General features: G+C 35.0%; 1 protein-coding gene across 2 annotated transcripts in view; it reads left to right on the forward strand.

Annotated features, from left to right (window-relative positions):
* UBE2D1 (ubiquitin conjugating enzyme E2 D1) overlaps positions 1-13,203 on the forward strand; it is a 36,089-nt gene extending 22,886 nt beyond the window's left edge. Inside the window, exons 1-7 of one of the 2 annotated variants that reach the window (XM_058298878.2) lie at positions 1,697-2,606; positions 3,786-3,849; positions 3,943-3,974; positions 6,062-6,139; positions 7,144-7,249; positions 10,370-10,463; positions 11,219-13,203. In XM_058298878.2, the coding sequence (XP_058154861.1) occupies positions 2,496-2,606; positions 3,786-3,849; positions 3,943-3,974; positions 6,062-6,139; positions 7,144-7,249; positions 10,370-10,463; positions 11,219-11,264 (531 nt within the window). In that variant the 5' untranslated portion in view covers positions 1,697-2,495 and the 3' untranslated portion in view covers positions 11,265-13,203. Of the gene's footprint in view, positions 1-1,696; positions 2,607-3,785; positions 3,850-3,942; positions 3,975-6,061; positions 6,140-7,143; positions 7,250-10,369; positions 10,464-11,218 lie in introns of those variants that run through there. The other variant, XM_004473199.4, reaches the window with a different exon arrangement.
* The last annotated feature ends 5,783 nt before the right edge of the window (positions 13,204-18,986 follow it).

Raw genomic sequence — 18,986 nt, forward strand, 5'->3', positions numbered from 1 at the left:
CCTATTTATCCTAATATTTAGAAAACGCAACATGAATATTTTCAGGCGCTATCTCATAAAAGCCTAAATTTGGCAACTATAAAATAAGCCACAATGTGGGAAACGGACTTGGCCCAGTGGTTAGGGCGTCCGTCTACCACATGGGAGGTCCGCGGTTCAAACCCCATGCCTCCTTGACCCAAGCGTGGAGCTGACCCAAGCGTGGAGCTGGCCCATGCGCAGTGCTGATGTGCGCAAGGAGTGCCCTGCCACGCAGGGGTGTACCCCGCGTACGGGAGCCCCACGCGCAAGGAGTGCACCCCGTAAGGAGAGCCGCCCAGCGCGAAAGAAAGAAAGTGCAGCCTGCCCAGAAATGGCGCCGCCCACACTTCCCCCACACTTCCCGTGCCACTGCGGACAACAGAAGCGGACAATGAAACAAGATGTAGCAAAGAGAAACAGAGAACAGACAACGGCGGGGGGGAGGGGGGGATTAAATAAATAAATAAATCTTTTTAAAAAATAAAAATAAGGCACAATCATTCTAAAATGGGGTGTGTTTGGTAACTGTGCCTTCCCCAATCTGTTAAACTATTTAAATAAATGTGTTTTGCTGTTAGAGATTTGGATGGTTGTCATGAATTCTATATTATCTTAATGTATTTATTTTTATGCCTAGTTTATGCCAAAGACTCCTGTGCACTGTACATGTATCATTTCACTTGATTAGCATAGAAACTGTGGATGAATGTAGTAATGCCATTTTATGTTAAAATAGAGGTTTGGAGCGAGAGAGAGAAGAGAGAGAGAGAGATCATGTGGCAAGTAAGTGGTAGCACCCAGACTTAAACTTCAGAACCTTGCTTTTACCCACTATAACAAAGTCAAAGACTAAAGTCCTCCTCTTTATCTCTTAACTATACATGAACCAAAAAAGCAGCTCACCCTGATAAGTGTTGTTAAATAGAGAAGCACAGCACCAGCTTCTAAAAACAGCAACAAAAACAAAACTGAAAGTACCAAGGTGCACTGGAAAAGAAGTTTGGACTTGGAAGGAGACCCAAGTATGCACTTTGCTCAATTACTTAGCTCACATATCACTTTCTTAGGAAAGCCTTTTCCTCCCTACTGCTGCTCTGCCTTGTTTGTCTCTGTCGCTGTAGGTATCATATTACAGTGATCCTAAAGTGCACATCTTTTTACATTCTTAACATTTCTAGACTCTGGATGCATCTTATAGTTGATGGTGTCTTAAAATTAATTGGCAACAGTTTTCCTTAATTAGTGGTACATAAAATAACAACGTGATTTATAGGTGATGACAGCTTAGATCTGATGAAAGGCAGTATTTGTTTACATGCGTTCCCATGAAAATGTTTTAAATACCAGGTATATAGAATGGTTTTTAGATTTCTAGTCTTTTTTTAGAACTAGTTTTTTTTCTTGGTTTCGCAGGGATCCAAATTAACCTGTCTTCTAAAGTTACCATCTCCGTAAATGGCATCTATATTTGTATATTTGTTGAAGCTAAAAAGTGAGAACTTCAACTACCCAGATTTGCATCCCAGTTCCCTTTACCTACTAGCATACAAGGAAGCATTTCCTGCTAGTTACATGAGCATGCAATGAAGTGCGTTATCTTCACTCTTCATTTGTAAAATGGGGAGCGTAACCCGTACTCATGAAGATTGTTAAATTAATTAAAACAATAAAACATGGAGTAAATCTTAGCTTTCACTAATTTTCATCATATGTATCCACAGCCTCTCTTTTTCACTCTGCACATGTAATTCTTCATCAAATCCTATGATAGGTCCTTCAAAATATCTCAGATTTATCCTCTTTTATCTCTTTGCCATTTTACCAATCCATGCCCCCATTTATTTTGCCTATAGCTTTTCGTTTTTCCCATCTCTAACCTACTCAGTACATATACCCGTTCAATACATATCTTTAAAATCAGATCATGCCATTTCTTAAAGCCCTTCCCCAACCCACTTGGTATAAAACTTCCAAATCCATAACATGGTATATATTATCCTAAAAGCCTCACTTCTGCCTACCTTTCCAACCTCATCTTATGCTACTGTCACTCATTTCCCCAAAACTAACTCCCACTCATACTGCAGATTTCAGCTTAAATATCACTTCCTCAGAGACATTCTCTGATATTTCAGACTAAATTAGGTTTCTCAGTTATAGTTCTTTATAATGAATATGTACCTTTAATATTGCCAGCTGAGATTAAGGAAGTTAAGTCATTTCCCCAAGGTTACAGAGCTAGTTATGGTAGAACTGCCATTCCAACCCAGGACTGCCCAAACTTTAAAGCTTTGTTCTTTTTCTCCCTTCCCCTCTTCCTCCCCCCGTCCCCCCTACACACTGCTGTTTTTGCTGTCTGTGACCATTTGCTGGGTGGTCTTCTGTATCTATTTCTCTTTTTTGTCTTCTTGTCTTTCTCCACTAGGATCCACCAAGATTTGATCCTGGGGACCTCGGTTGTAGAGAGAGGTTCCATGTCAATTGCACCACCTCAGTTCCTGGTCTCAGCTGTGCTTCACCTTGACTCTCCTTTTCATCTCTCTTTTGTTGCATCATCGTTTTGCTGTGTGACTCAACTTGCGCAGGTCCTGGCTCACCGCACGGGTACTTGGCTTGCTGCGTGGGCACTTGGCTCATCACACAGGCACTCGTGTGAGCACTTGGCTCACCCGCACAGGCGCCCACACAGGCACTTGGCTCACTGCGCAGGTACCCACACGGGCACGTGGCTTGCTATGCGGGCGCTCGCCTCACCATGCAGGCACTCAGCTCGCTGTGCAGGTACTTGGCTTGCCACACAGGCACTGGCTTGCCGCAGAGGCACGCGTTCTCTTCTTTTTCACTAGGAGGCCCCAGGAATCAATTCCTCCCACTTGGCCAGCAGAGGCCCCATCACTTGAGCTACATCCGTTTCCCTTTTGTCCTTTCCATGAGCCTTCCTTCATTGCCTTCAAAGCAAAAAAAAAAAAAAAAAATAGCATTTGAATCAATGTTGTAAGTTTCAAAACAGGATCCAACTGTTCTTTCTTTCCACTGAACCTTCAAGTTATTCCTTAAATAGCCATCTCTCTGTGAGCCTTCTTTCTTCCTCATTAGATTGTAAACTTGTTGGAAGTAGGACCTGTGTCTTATATATTGTTTTCCTAGTACTTATATAAGTTACTTTGCATAGAGTAGATACTCAGTAAATATTTTTGTCTAAGGGATGTTAAAAACAATATAGGGGAGTAGATGTGGCTCAAGCAGTTGAACCCTGGCTCCCCACATGGGAGGTCCCCGGTTCAGTTCCCGGTGCCTCCTAAAACAATAACAACAGCAACACCAACAAATGACAACAACAGCAACAAGAAGCAAAACAAATGAAAAAACCAACTCGGGAGACAATATGGCTCAGTGGTTGAGCACCGGCTTCCCATATGAGGTCCTGGGTTCAATCCCCAGCCCCCAGTACCTCAAAAGAAAAGAAAGAGAGAGAGAGAGAGAGAGAGACAGAGAGACAGAGAGACAGAGAGACAGAGAGAGACAGAGACACAATGTTTTAAACTATTTAATTTTTCCAAAGGTTGGCACTTTCTCATGAAGGAATTTAACACCTTATTTTCATATGCTTCCAGTAGTCAGTGACAGGGTAAATTTTGTGTTTTTTATATTTTGAATAGAACTGCCTAAAATGGGTTTTGAAGTGAAACTCCATTAGTATGTGGATTCTTACCGTTGTTTTACTGGAAAAAGAATTCACATTAAATATTTTTGCTTTGCTTCAGGAATTGAGTGATCTGCAACGTGATCCACCTGCTCACTGTTCAGCTGGACCTGTGGGAGATGACTGTAAGCTTTGCTCTATTGCTCGGATTTTGCTACCATTAATAATATAGGTTTGTACATTTGTAAATGACTCTGAAACTCCTTTGTTTGTTTCAGTGTTCCACTGGCAAGCAACTATTATGGGCCCTGTAAGTATGATTCATATATATGAAGTTAATATCCTTAGCTATACCTCATTCTTGCCATTTCACCTTTGATCAGATGTTTGTGGCTAAAGTTGAGTTTTCTTGTACTATAAATCACCTAGTAAGCATAATGTGATTAAGGATGTATGATGATTTTCTAGAGCTTTGGTGGCAACTACATGCTAGGAGTACTGTGATGTTTTCCATTGCCAAATCCTTGATTTCACATAACATTGAATCATCCCCAATTTTCAACCAGGCTGCCAGTTTATTTTGTTAATACAAAAAAGTCATTGTTCAGAACTAAGCATAATCATTCTCACATCAGTAGTTTTAATAAGTTAGAAATAAATCTCATTAATCCAATAATAAAATTCCTTTAAGAAATAAGTACTAATTTGCAAAGATAAGTTTCATCACTGTTCTTATTTGTGAGAGAGAACAGATAAAATTTTGCAATGGATATATTTTTGCAAAGTTATGAGTCTGTTGCTTTTAATTTTGTTACATTTTCCTGAATTCAAAATTACCAGTTGTTTTATGACTGGCTTCTCTTAATACTTATTATTCTTTGTTAAGATTATTTCTTTCTGCACCCAATAGACAATTATGACTTGAAACAGGCTTTTCTTTCTCCGAGCAAAAATGATCACCTAAGAATGGGCACTGACAGCTCAAATCTACTTTCTGGGTGAGAATACATTAGTAACATATTTCCGTGAACATCACTGTCTCTTCCCTGCCCTGAAAGAGCTTTATCTAATAAGCCATAGAATTTTTAATTTTATTGCCTCATGTTTAACTGTTAGAAAAAAACAAGTAATAATTTTCAGAGTAGGATTCCTAGACAAGTGTCTCAAATTACTAAATTATTATATTGTTATTTAAAATGCAATATATAATTTAAATAACAATCTTCAATAAGAATCTAGTTATTTCTGTTTGGGTTTCATTGCTTACTCAAAATTTGAAGGCTCACACTTACCATTTGAATTGTAGTCCTTTACAAGTATTGTTTAGGTGAATCACATGTAGCAAATTGGTTACAATTATATTGTTCATACCTCTCTTCAGTTTTATAAGCATGCCACTCTATAGTATTCTGTAGTATCATTTGAATTTCAAAGCAGATCATATCTGTCATTGTAATTTGTTTACATTTTCTATATTCTTTACAATCTTTGATGAACTAGAATTAAGCAAAACATAGAGTAAGAATAATTATACATTACAGTCCTTTAATGTATTTGCCTAAACTTAAGAAAGAAGTAATGATATTCTTGCCTTTATTACCAAACGTTAATATAATAGGGGTATTTTGCTACTTTTTTGCTTTTCTTTTTAATTATTTTTTCTTGTAATTTATAAGTATTTTCTAATTGCCATATTTAAACCTCCGCTTGTAAAGTTGTTTCCAAGTTTTATAATTCCATGAATACTGAAATTTATTTAACTCTAATTTGAAGTTTTTTTGCTTTTCATTGAATCTGGATGTAATTTAGTTTAAGATTTTAAATCATTCACCAAGATAAATGTAATTTGGAAAGAGTAGAGATGTTGACTCAATCATTAATAAAATTATAAGATATTTTCCACATTATTTTACTTGTAATAAATGAAGATTTGAGGTCCAAACAGTGTCATTTAGCCTTTTCTTTTCATAACTTTATCTCTTCATTTTGTCTTCATTTTGCCCCTTAAAACAAACTTAGTTTTATGAATAAGAACATAAATCCTAGCCCCAATCCTTTTTTTTCATACTAATTACTGCTGCAGAAAATTATTCTTTTCTCATAGCAGCCGTGTGTGTGTACTGATCTTTAATAAAATAGCAATCATAAACAGATTTGTTTGGGCAAGCCATACCACTGCGTGTATCCTATTTTTGTTTTGTTTTAAACTCTGTGATGTCAACGTGATTGGTTGGAAAATCTTTCTTCATATCTACAAAGGGAAACCTGTTTCAAGGTAAATGATATGAACTTATGGCAAAATGATGGCATCTTTGTCAACGTGATAATCTGTGGAGAAAATAATTATAAGTACTAAATAAATATAGTAAACACTGATGTAAATATTTGTAATTTCAGCCTGATAGTGCATATCAAGGTGGAGTCTTCTTTCTCACCGTACATTTTCCGACAGACTATCCTTTTAAACCACCAAAGGTATTTTTATTTTTATAATTAATGTGACTCTCATATCAGGGATTTTACTCTCTTCCCAGAGATATTTTCATGATATAAAAGATGTGGATATTTGTGTGTGTGTGTGTGTACGTGCATATCATAAAACTACTGAATCTAAAATATGCTTTCTTACTCAAATTTTGTATTATGTCTGTATAGCAAAAGGCAGGGCCTAATATATTATAAATATGGTTCATTTTCTTTTCCCTCCTTATTATATGTTCTTTGGGAAGTTTTTGTATTCAAGAATCAGACTTTTCCATTCAAGGGATTATCTTTCTGAAGTTGGCCCTTCTTACTCAGATTTTAAATATTCATCAAACATTTAGCACTTATTGTGTTATTAATATATTACATTTGGAAATATAAAAGTAAAAGGACACAGTCCATTTAGTATGGTGGGGGAGATGAAAACATGTTCTTATTAAATTTAAATTAGATTTAAAAAGAAAATAATGAGTATATCAAGGTTAAAATACCTGATTATCATTGTTTACATGAAATGATATGACAACAGCTCTTGTGAAAGATTAATATTCTTGGTAGATTTCTTAGGACATTAACTAAACAGAGACCCTTCAACTTACCACTGAAATGGGATCAGCACCCTATACTTAGATACAAGTATTACTTTGCAGATATCATTGATAATCAAATTAAGAAAAAGATCACTTTGAGGCATGATGAAAACCATGGTTAATTACTTCAGGTACCACTCAACTAACCATACCAGCTACTTTATAAAGCACTTATTATATTCTGAAATACTTCTAAATTTCTTGGGGAAGGGGGGGTGAAATTGACTTATTTGCTTCTCAGCTAGAACTACATGTAGCATGTAGCACAAAGTAGATGCTTATTCGGTTTGTGTTAAATACGTATCTCCTGTAAGATCACATAAAATTGAAGACAGTTTGCTGTAGAGCAGATCGGTTTTGTTTGTGCATGATTCATAGATCATCACATTTTTGTTTTATGTATAGATTGCTTTCACAACAAAAATTTACCATCCAAATATAAACAGTAATGGAAGTATTTGTCTTGATATCCTGAGGTCACAGTGGTCACCAGCTCTGACTGTATCAAAAGGTAATTTCATTTATCAGATTTATAACAGTTGATAACAGTATGACAAGAATAGTACAGCAGAAATAACTGGGGCGAAAATTTAAAAGAATCATTCTACTGTTTTCTCCTGTTTTGATTTGCTTGCTTTCATAGCTCCTATATTACTCTTTGGCTAGTAGCAGTTAGCTTGAGGGGGGAGGAGGCTTCATGCACAAATCTAAACATGATGAAATGAGAAGAAATTTGAAATGTGAGAGAGAGAAATTTGGAGCTAAGCCTGTTGACATTTTACACCTTTAGTTTGGGCTTCGTGTTTTTAAAATGTAGGAATAAAAGGAAATAAAAATAAAATTTTAAGACCAGTTGTCCCATTCATTAAATGGATTTATTGAGTAAAACTTTACATCTGATTTACATCACCAAGAAGGAAAATTATATGTGTCTGATAAAATAAATTATTTATGAAAGATATATTTTATACTTTGGAATAATGCCAATCAGTACATGTAGCATGTTAGTCTAAACTTTGAATAATCAATGACATCATTATAAATGACTGACGCATAATCTATGCTGATTCTTAACTTTCACAGATTTATAGCATTTTTTTTGCTCAGTTATTAGAGGCATATATAGGGCATTTGAAGTCATTTCATTAGCCGATTTTTTTTCTTATTCCTGCACTTTTAATTTGCATCTTGTTTTCCTAACAGAAGAGAACTTGACAGTTGGAAATATTGTTTGGGTTGGGAGCTTTTGCCCCTGAAGTAACTTGATAGTTTTCCCTTTCTGTAGAATTCAAGAAAATTGTTTCTATTGAAGGATTCATGGGAAGAATCCATGATCATTTAATTTTTTATAAATGCTACCTAAAGATGTAACTTTTTTTCATGGATAGGAAGCTGTATAGGAAGCAGAGTACACAGCTATAATTATTTCAAGTATTAGATAAATAATAGCCCTTCAGGTCTATTTATTTTGAATGACAGTTTTACTGCCCTAAAATGTTTATCTAAAATGGTCATGTAGATTCTAATGTACTTTTTAAAATTTTTCACACAGTGCAACTGCTATGTGCTAGGTATGAGAGAGATTTTGTGTCAAAGGGTTATTCAAATTAATACATTCATTCCTGGAATGGTGTCATAAAATGCTTGTCATTTGGCTTACAGCTCTGTACTTACAAAGACAAAAGAAATGGCAGATTGCCAGATGTCAAGCAGCACTTGTGTTCAGACATTGGTAGCTTTTATAAAAATAATTAGTATAGTTGGCTTCTGGAAGCTTTGTCCTTTAAGAATTCAAGCAACCTTAGTTTCCTCATGTAAAATGGGATTGTAATATTACTACCACATAAGATCATTATGTACCTGGCACATAGTAAATGCTCACATGAATATTTATTATTATTAATTTTTTTCTTATCTTTGGTCTGTTCATAGTAGTGAGATCAAGGCAAATGGCTCCAGGTGGCAGAAGTAGGGTGATGAGGAACCTCACTCTTGCTTATTTTATAATGGTAGCTTATACTTGGCTCATTTGTTTACATGTATCTTATTTTTCTCTATTTCCAAATTCTTAGTTTGCTTTTTTTTAAAAAAGATTTGTTTTTATTTTTTATTTCTCTCCCCTCCCCTCCCGCCCCAGTTCTCTGTGTCTGTTCGCTGTGTGTTCTTCTGTGTCCGCTTCTATTCTTGTTAGTGGCACCAGGAATCTGTGTCTCTCTTTGTTGTGTCATCTTGCTGTGTCAGCTCCCCGTGTGTGCAGCCGCTGCTCCTGGGCAAGCTGAACTTTCTTTTGCGCTGGGTGGCTCTCCTTAGGGGGTGCGCTCCTTGCGCATGGGGCTCCCCTATGTGGGGGACACCCCTGCGTGGCACGGCACTCCTTGTGCGCATCAGCGCTGTGCATGGGCCAGCTCCACAAGAGTCAAGAAGGCCCGGGGTTTGAACCGTGGACCTCCCATGTGGTAGGCGGACACTCTATCCGTTGAGACAAGTTCGCTTCCCTTAGTTTGCTTTTTAATCGTGAATGTAGTCAGGAAGTTTTTCAGAGGTGTATTCAATAGGATATCCCAGAAAACATATCCAGTTGGTTTAATATATAAGGCTTAAAATCTCAGTGGACTGAAGGGAAGAAAAGAATGTGAATAAAACAGGTTTTTCATAAGTTCTTAGCACACCCTTTCATTTAAGAGTCATTTAAGAGTCAACTCTACTTTATATATCTGACTTCAGATTTGAAGGGGCTGGAAAAGATAAAGGAGCATTAAAGAACAGAGTAGAGAAGGGAGGTAGTTCCTAAGATTCCATAAGTACCCCTTCAATACATATATATATGATGGCATGCAATTGAAACAAATGAGGAACCAGTGTCCTTGCTGCCTCTGATTTCTGATACTCAGGTCTCCCTTTTTTAAGTGTAGTTATGCATTAGTATTTTTAGGTAGTAAACAAGAAACGACTTTCAAATTTCATTATATTTTAAAATATACAAGTTAGGTCAAGATATCAGTTTACATGCTTTTTGAATGTATGTGATATAAATAAGTTATATGGGAAAAAAGGCTAATTGAACAGATCTTACACATTTTCCTTCTTGGCAGACAATCTGTAGCACTAAGTCAGAGTATGCACATGAGTCAAAAATGAATTGGACTGTTAACTGTAATTTGATTGCCCTACTTGAATTAATTAGAATACAGATTTTTTTGCATTAAATTAGGATTTTTAAAGTGGACAGTTTTGCATTCATTAGGATGCCATTCTGAAAGTTTTTTGATTATGTGCTGTTTTCGAGTATTGTTAATTATCTAAAAATATTTTTGTAGAGAACACTTGAGTTAAAGGTTGTTGTTAATAGCTACTTTAGAAGTTTACATGTTTTTAAGAAATAGAAATTCAAATAGAATGTAAAACTTCAAAAGGTATAATAACTTTGCATTTGTATACATTACATAGATGCTTTTATAATTTTAAAAATTAAGGATATTTGCTTCCAACCAAAATTAGTATAAAATTTAATGCTCTCATTTTATTTTGCTTTATTTATAAGTTCAATATGTATATTCAGTAAAATTATTTTTACATCTTTGTATAAAGTAGAAAGATCATTATCTAATATGATATTCTCTTTTAAATCTAGTTTTATTATCCATATGCTCTCTACTTTGTGATCCTAATCCAGATGACCCTTTAGTACCAGATATTGCACAAATCTATAAATCAGACAAAGAAAAGTAAGTGTTTACTTATATTAATTTCTGTTGGGGTGATTTCTATGGTGGTCTGCCAAAACCCGAGTATTATTAATATACTTAAATACATTTAATTATGCTTATTATGTTTGTGTTAAGTTTATCTTATGAAGTAAGCCTTTCTTTTAAAACTCAAGTCTTTTTGTAAAAAATCTTGTTCCTTCCCATTTTCTGTTTAATCCTTTATTAGTTGATAGTACATGTTCTGTGTTTGTACAGTAGCTCATGTTCTTTGATGGGAAAGAACCATATGTAATTCTACACAGTATATTAAAAATGAAAATATTTGATGATTGGAAAATATTGTATATTGTGTTCTTTATCTTCTCCCAGAAAGAGAAGTTATCTTTAGTAGCCTCCCACCACCACTACTACTGGCACTAAACTGTGACCTAATTTTCAAGCTACTTCATCTTGCTGGTATCATAGTTAATTTGCAATTTGTAGATAATGTCCATTTAGAGTTGTTTTTCATAGATTTCTATTAGAAATTGGGTTTTCCATTTTGTTGTTTATATTGTAGGTAGATTTTCATAGAGGTTTTAGAAGAATCCATGAGTTAAGAAGTGATTTATGTTTTCTGTTTTATTTCTGCATTAAGTCTCATTGATCTAATAATTGTTATATATATTATTGCAATTAAACATAAGGTAGAATAATTAGTTTTATGTAGATAGATGCTTCTAAAAGATTACATTTGTGGGTTTTTTTACTATATGCTTTTTGTATGCCTACAGATACAACAGACATGCAAGAGAATGGACTCAGAAATACGCAATGTAAATTTTTAAAAAATTCATATATACCAGAGTACTGTAAAATCTAGGGTTTTTTTTTTTTTTTGGTCAACATTAGCAGTAAATTGAGCACTGTTTACTGTTTCAGTGTACCATGAAATCCCTTGATTTTTACCCATTTTAAATGTGTTTCTAAAGCAAGACAAAACAAACTTCCAAAAATACCCTTAAGACTGTGATGAGAGCATCTATCATTTTGTATGCATTAAGAAAGACATTTATTATGGTTTTTAAGACACTTGGACATCTGCATCTTCAGCTTACAAGATCTACAGTGCAGCTGAAAGGCAACCAAATTATTTTTTTGCTGAAACTAGGTGTTTTTACATGAGAAATCCTGTGTGTGCTGTCTTAAGATGTCAGTTTTATAAATCTGTATTGAGATTTCATTCTTTGTTAGCTCACTTTATAATTTGTATTTTTTTACTGTATAGACTAAATATATTCTATTTACCATGTACATCAATTCATTATTTTTTTCCTGTGAACAGTATTGAAAAAAACCAACAACTGATTAAATGAATTAATTGTCTGTCTCCCTTGTCTTAGGATATTCTGTAGATAGATTGCAGATTTCTTAAACCTGAAATGATCTTTACACTGTAATTCTCAGTATACTGATTATGGAGAAACACTTGTTTTGATTTTGTTATACTTGACTTAACTATTGCAATGTGAATTAATTGCACTGCTAAGTAGGAAGATGTGTAACTTTTATTTGTTGCTATTCACATTTGAATTTTTTTCTGTATAGGCAATATTATATTGACACCTTTTACAGATCTTACTGTAGCCTTTTCCATATAAATAAAATGCTTTTTCTACTATTTGTCTTAATTACTTAAGATAAAAAATTTAAAAGTTATTTTATCTATAAGGATCAAAACTTGTATAAAGTTTTGCATGAAGATTAATTATGTAAATTTTTTTGTTTTAGGTTGGTATCTCTTCACTAAATTGTCAGTCTATAAGATGATATACAATGGACCCTTGTTATAGAGAAGAATTTATTATAGGGTGAAATAAATAATCACATCTAAAATGGATTATTTATGATTACTGAAATGAGCATAAGGCAGAGTCACCCACACTGAAGAAAGTCTTTATAAACCTAAAGAGTAGCTCAGTTAATTGATTAAAATGCCCCTCCAGATGTAACTGACATTGTATTTCTTTAACATTTTAAAATATGGAATTTCTAAAATAGAATTTTAATGTCATTGCAGCTTGAAAGACAGTGTTCATTTTTTACTGTAGAAATTACAAAGGAAATTCTAAGATGATGTATCCCTCCATTTTTATGAATTATCAGCTAAAAATGCTTTAAATAAGCAGGTCATCATGACAGCTTTTAAAGAAAGCAAGCAAGTTCTAATAACTTGGGAAAAATTAAATGTCTTTAATCTTTAGCATGCTTATCAAACTAGAATGAATGTCATTTTAAGGATAGTTGTAGCTCTTCTAATTTTGGAATGGCTATATAAATGTACAAAATTATGGATGAGTATAGTCATTAACATAGTATTTAAATCATGCGAGTGTTTTACCATGGTTCATTATTAAAGCACAAATAAATCTGTTGCTAGAAAATATGCCATGTGTTTTAATAGATGAATACAAAATAAGTAATGAATAGTGAAATGGAGGTTTAAGATAATGTGGGCTTAAAAATGTAACTGTTACAAGTGATGTCTTGGAACAGCCATATCGTGATAAACACTACTTTTTACTAACTATATTATTATAAACTACATTTTCCCTGCATTTGAACATTCAGCATCAATAGATTTAATACTTAGTCTATTTTGATAGTAAAGGATTTTGTTCCTGGAATATCTTATACTTTAAAAAACTTTTTCATTTGTGTGACATTTATTTTTGGAAGTGTCTTTTTTCTTTTATTAAAGTTTATGAAACTTGCTTAACTATTGTTTGCCTTTCTTTATATCTGAATTAGACAACCAGTCTACTAAGGAGTGAGTACGAGTTTTCATTAAAAATATTAAGAGCTCAATGATGGCATAATAGTCAAATCAGCATTTGGGTGCATTGTTTTTGCTTAATTTTAACAAAGAGATCATCAGTTACTATTTAAAACTAAATTCAAAGACCAAGGGTCTTCCTCATAGATAAAGTATTAATTTAAGAACATTCTTGGAGTAAGGAAACTGGCTAACCTTTTGTGGTGTTAGGATCTCATCTGTTGAAATCCTGGAGTCGTGGATGCTTCAAGGCATTGTTGAAAACCATATTCAAGATGGATTCTGAATACTCATTACCACCACATATTACTGAATACAGGTTGTGAGGGCAACTTCACCCCCATACCCCACCCCTCTATACTATCTCCAAAGCATATAATTCCTGAAGATCAGACTTTACACATATACCTATGTAAACTATATATAATAATTCGTTTTTGCTTTAAGTTATTTCTCCCCATGAACTATGGTAGTAAAAATTTAAATTTACTTTGTAAATCAACTACTTATCAATTATAAAGGATCCAAAAGTATTAGGTAATCTGTGTGCACACAAACACAGACTTGAGGGCATCCCAAAGGAGTTTTGTTTATAATGAATGAATGATAAAAATAATATTGCAGTTATATTTCTTTTGTTTTATCACAATGATCTATTAGCTTTAATCCATGGTTCAGTCACTGATGTTTAGTGTATATTTTTAAAATAGAAAGATTGGGAAAATTAATTTTTCTCTCAGATTAAAGGAAATTCTTGGTCATGTAGCGGTTTAGTTGTGTCTATTTTTTGGTAGTTAATCTGAACTGGACTCAAAGTCTAGTCCAACTGATTGTATTTTAAAATTTCAGCTCTGTGGTAGAATCATCAGTTCTAGTCTTCATTCTTGTTTGGACCAGCCATGGAAAATGTAGGTGATGATCAAATAAATAGAGCTTCAGTTGTATTCAAATTGTTGGATTTGGTCTATTAAGATACAACACAGCACTATTTGTCTCTTTGTTACTAATATAATAAAATAACATCTGAATTTGTAAAAAATCTCATTTCTATCTCTCAACTGTAAACTAGGACTTTTAAAACAGGTAATCTTGAAAGCAGAGGTTTAGTCACAATTTAATAACCCTAAAGTGTAATGCAGGTTATTTGTGAAAGTTTTCCTTTTTCTTTTACTATTTTGATAGTTATATTGCAAAAATTAGGCATCAGGTTAAAGGTTAATCTAATTTCCCTTTTAAAAGTTGCTATGTATAGATAACTGGTCATTTCTACATGTGTGTGTGTGTACTGAGTGATGTCTGCAAACTCTTCTTAGACTGATATGCTTTCACCAAGAGGTTATTCAGTAGTGGTGATAATGGAGAATTTATGTTTTGGGTTGTAGAAATAATTTGTGATGCAGTAGTGTCTTGGTGATGGTCTAATAGATGTTACATCACTTGTATTATGTCACATTTAAAGTTCACCCATATTTTAAGTATATAATTCAGTGGCAAAACTACATTCCCAATGTTATACAATCATCATTACCATCTATTACCAAAACTTTCTCATCACCCCAGAAACTCTGGGAATTTCTTTTATTATACTGGCACATATGGAAAGCATAGCTCACACTTTCTACATGTGCCAGTAAATAAAAGAAAATTTAACTGAAGATGTTTTTGTACCCTAAAACACTGTGAGTTGTATATAACAGATTTTTTTTTTCTGATCAACACAACAGTTTATTTGTAAGCATATTATATGTACAAATCATGACTTTTTTTATATTTCATTGTAAATATTAACATTGTACCAGAAAACAATCCACTGTAATCAGTTGCAGTTTGAGCACTTTAAAATCTTTATATACAAATATTTGAAGCACTGAACATAAAACATGAAACATGAATGGCAGAGGAAACAAAACAGTAAGTAAGAGAAATCAATGCTCCCCCTCCCCCCAACACAAATATAAAATCATGTGGTTATACATTTTTAAAGAATATATCCAGGAAATCAGATGAGTGTACTTTTTTAAAAAGTGGTACAATGTAGCATTTCTTTAGATAATATAAAAGGAAAACCATGCCGTACTAACATCCATGTCCTTCTTGATTTTTGTTCTTTCTTCTCTTGGTTTCTAAAGAATACATGCCATGGTTTAAGCTTTATTAAGAGGGAGATTTGGAGGGAAAGGGAGGACAACATAAAGCCAATGTAATTGCTTCAAACATTTGCAAAAATTTGTATACAAATTCCTTAATAAATCTTCTTTGGCAAATAATCAAGTCTATATTTTAGTTTTACATTTTTAAAATTAGTTCAACACTTTTAAAATGTAAGAGATGCATCTTTACGCTAGTTACTGGATAAATGAAACAAAGCCAATTCATAAAGGAAAGCATGGACAGCATCATCACACATTTTGCTAATAGCTTGTAAATTCAGTTTCTCTCTCAAGTATATGAGTGCTCTTTAGCTGGAAACCTGATGTTTGATCTTTCCACATTCACAAAAGAAAACAGAGTTTACCACTACATTATTAGTACTTTCCCTAAAATTCATCATCATTTTTATTTTGTGCTTTTTTCCTCTATTATCTATCAAAGGAAAAATAATAGCAATGCTCTCCCATATTTTAAGCTTTAAATTCACCTGCAATGGTGTTCACTGCCAACAGTCACAAGTATACAATTCTTTATTTGTGTAATTGTCTTTCCAGTAACCTTAGATTAATGCATGAATAAATAAAATATGTAAGTCAAAAAAGTGCATGAAAATGAAATTAAATAGTCTTGATAAAATGAAGTACTTTACAACTTTCATATGAAATACTTTAAAAGTGAACAGATTTTAATATAAACCCTGAATATACATATTGTGGAGAACATTTGTGACACCACTTGTGTCAGCACTTCTGATACCACTTGTTTTGGCAGTCCCACAACCACCCACACATACAGTGTGTCAATAGAAGGACTCATAGGACGCAGCATATGGTGGTACCCATGGCTAAGACTTATTACAGTGACATAGCAAGGATACACAGCCAGATCAGTGAGGAGGAAGGACACTCAGGCAAAGTCTGAAGGAATCCTTGAGCAGGCTTCTAGCTCTCCCCAGTAGGGCTGCACATAGTGTACTCTCCATCCAGCATCCTGCGTCATGTTTCTACCCAGGGAATCTCTATTTGAGATTCCTAAAGTTCAGTGTTTTTACTAGAGACTGGTGACAAAGGCATTCTTTTTCCACCAAAATTCCAGATTCCCAGAAAGAAAGCAGGTGTTGACCAAAAATCACACTTTTTAAAATGTTGACTCAGGCTGGGTAGTGTTCTTAACCTTAATACTTGTTACCACTTACCTCAAGACCCAAGTCCCCAGATGTCTGCCAAGGGCCAGCCTTGGAAGTAGGCCCTTCTAAAGATCTGGCCTGCGATGTGAACTCTTGCCTGAACACATATTGACTAATTTGTTTGTGATACATATCTATGTTACACTTGTGTAGTATTTAATGTCTTTTTTTTAAAAGATTTATTTTCTCTCCCTTCCCGCCCCCTCTCCCCCCGGTGTCTGCTCTCTGGGACCATTCGCTGTGTGTTCTTCTGTGTCCACTTGTATTATCATGTGGCACTGGGAAACTGCATCTCTTTTGTTGCTTTATCTTGCTGCGTCAGCTCTCCGTGTATGCGGCACCACTCCTGGGCAGGCTGCGCTTTCTTCATGCGGGGTGGCTCGTCTTGTGGGGTGCACTCCTTGTGCATGGGGCTCCCCTTGTGGGGGCACTCCTGCATGGCACTCCTTGCGCACAATAGCATTGCATGTGGGCCAACTCACCACACGGGTTAGGAGGCTCTGGGTATCAAACCCTGGGCCCTCCATATGGTGGGTAAATGCTTTGTCAGTTGAGCCACGTCCGCTTCCTATATTTGATGTCTTCTAATGCTAGTGCAAGATCTAAAGTATAACGAGCATTTTACTATCTGTTGAACATTTTAATCTATAGTGTTATCAAAAGCAAAAACCATTACACCACGCAAAGTACATGAAACTCTTCTGGTCACTAAATTACTGCACTAAGTGGGGCCATATACATGTTTAATTTGCTGAATGGAATTCTAGTGGCCCAGAAGAGTAGATAGCACCATTTTTTTTTTTTGGAAGTACCAGGGGTTGAATCCAGTACCTCATACATGGGAGGCAGGTGCTTAACCACTGAGCTACAGACACTCCCCCATAGAGCTTTTTGAGAAGTACTTAGAGTGCACCAGGGGAGTTAGCACCTTAAATACTGAAAAACATTACTGACCCAAATGATAATATGTCAAAAATAGTACTAAGGTTGAAAGAAAAAGTAAGAAATAGTTGAATTTGTTGGCAAACTTCTTTAAATAAAGTATTTTGGTTTTTTTTCAGCAGAATTCTTTAAAAATACAAAACTGCTTTTAAAAATAGTGACACATGTATTTAATGAGAAAATTCGAATAGTTCATTCTTTATTCCACTACATTCTGGCTTTTACCTTTCTACTGAAACTGCTCATATTAAAAATAAGCCCAGGGAAGCGGACTTGGCCCAGGGGTTAGGGCGTCCGCCTACCACATGGGAGGTCCATGGTTCAAACCCTGGGCCTCCTTGACCCGTGTGGAGCTGGCCCATGTGCAGTGCTGATGCGTGCAAGGAGTGCCGTGCCACTTAGGGGTGTCCCCTGCATAGGAAAGCCGCCCAGTGCAAAAGAAAGTGCAGCCTGCCCAAGAATGACACCGCACACATGGAGAGCTGACACAAGATGACACAACAAAAAGAAACACAGGTTCCCAGTGCTGCTGATAAGGATAGAAGTGGTCACAGAAGAACACACAGTGAATGGACACAGAGAGTAGACAACTGGGGGGGAGGGGAGAGAAAAAATTTTTTAAAAATAAAAATAAACCCAGGGAAAGCAGATATGGTTCAAGTGGTTGAGCACCTGCCTCCCACATACAAGGTCCTGGGTTCACTCCCAGTCCCCAGAACCTAAAACAAAGAGTAAACCCAGGGAGTGGATGGAGTAGGTGAAGCCTATGGAGCTCAGTGGTTGAGTGCCTACTTCCCATATATGCAGTGCTGGGTTCAATCTTTAGTACCTCCAAAAAAAAAAGTAAACCCCCATCAAAAGCATTGAGGATAACCTATTTTTTTAAATGTAATTTTTCTGTAATCTAAAACTTCTCTAAAAATAAAGTTTATTATTTTTTAAAAAGTAAATCACTAATTGGCAAATCCAGTAGACATTGCCAGCCTTATCCTTAATGCAATCTCCAAACATTTCCTCAAAATTATTTCCTTGGATATGGTAGCATCTAGGTTTCTTGGTTCCTATACTTTTTTGTACTTTTGTATTGATTGAGCTGTACTTCAATCAATCCTTAAGTATTACTCTTGGTTTTATCTTAGTCCACTGCTGCTTAGCATGTGCCTGGGACATAGTAAATTCTCAATAAACAGAATTAACCCTAATTGTGACCCCCTAATCTACAGCTACAACCCAGAATTCTTTCCCATGCTGTTCAACTGTGTCGCATATTGAGGTGACATCTCAAACTCAACCTGTCTGAAATGGAACTTATGGTTCATGTCTAAACTTGCTTCTCTTCTCGCATTATTTCCTGTGAAGCACCAACCAAGTTTTTCATATTTTCTAAGTTAGAAATCTTAAAGTTTTCTTTGACTTCCTTCTCTCCTTCACTCCTAAGTTCAATTAA

This window comes from Dasypus novemcinctus, chromosome 6 (genome assembly GCF_030445035.2).
Source record: "Dasypus novemcinctus isolate mDasNov1 chromosome 6, mDasNov1.1.hap2, whole genome shotgun sequence".
NCBI classification, from domain to species: domain Eukaryota; kingdom Metazoa; phylum Chordata; class Mammalia; order Cingulata; family Dasypodidae; genus Dasypus; species Dasypus novemcinctus.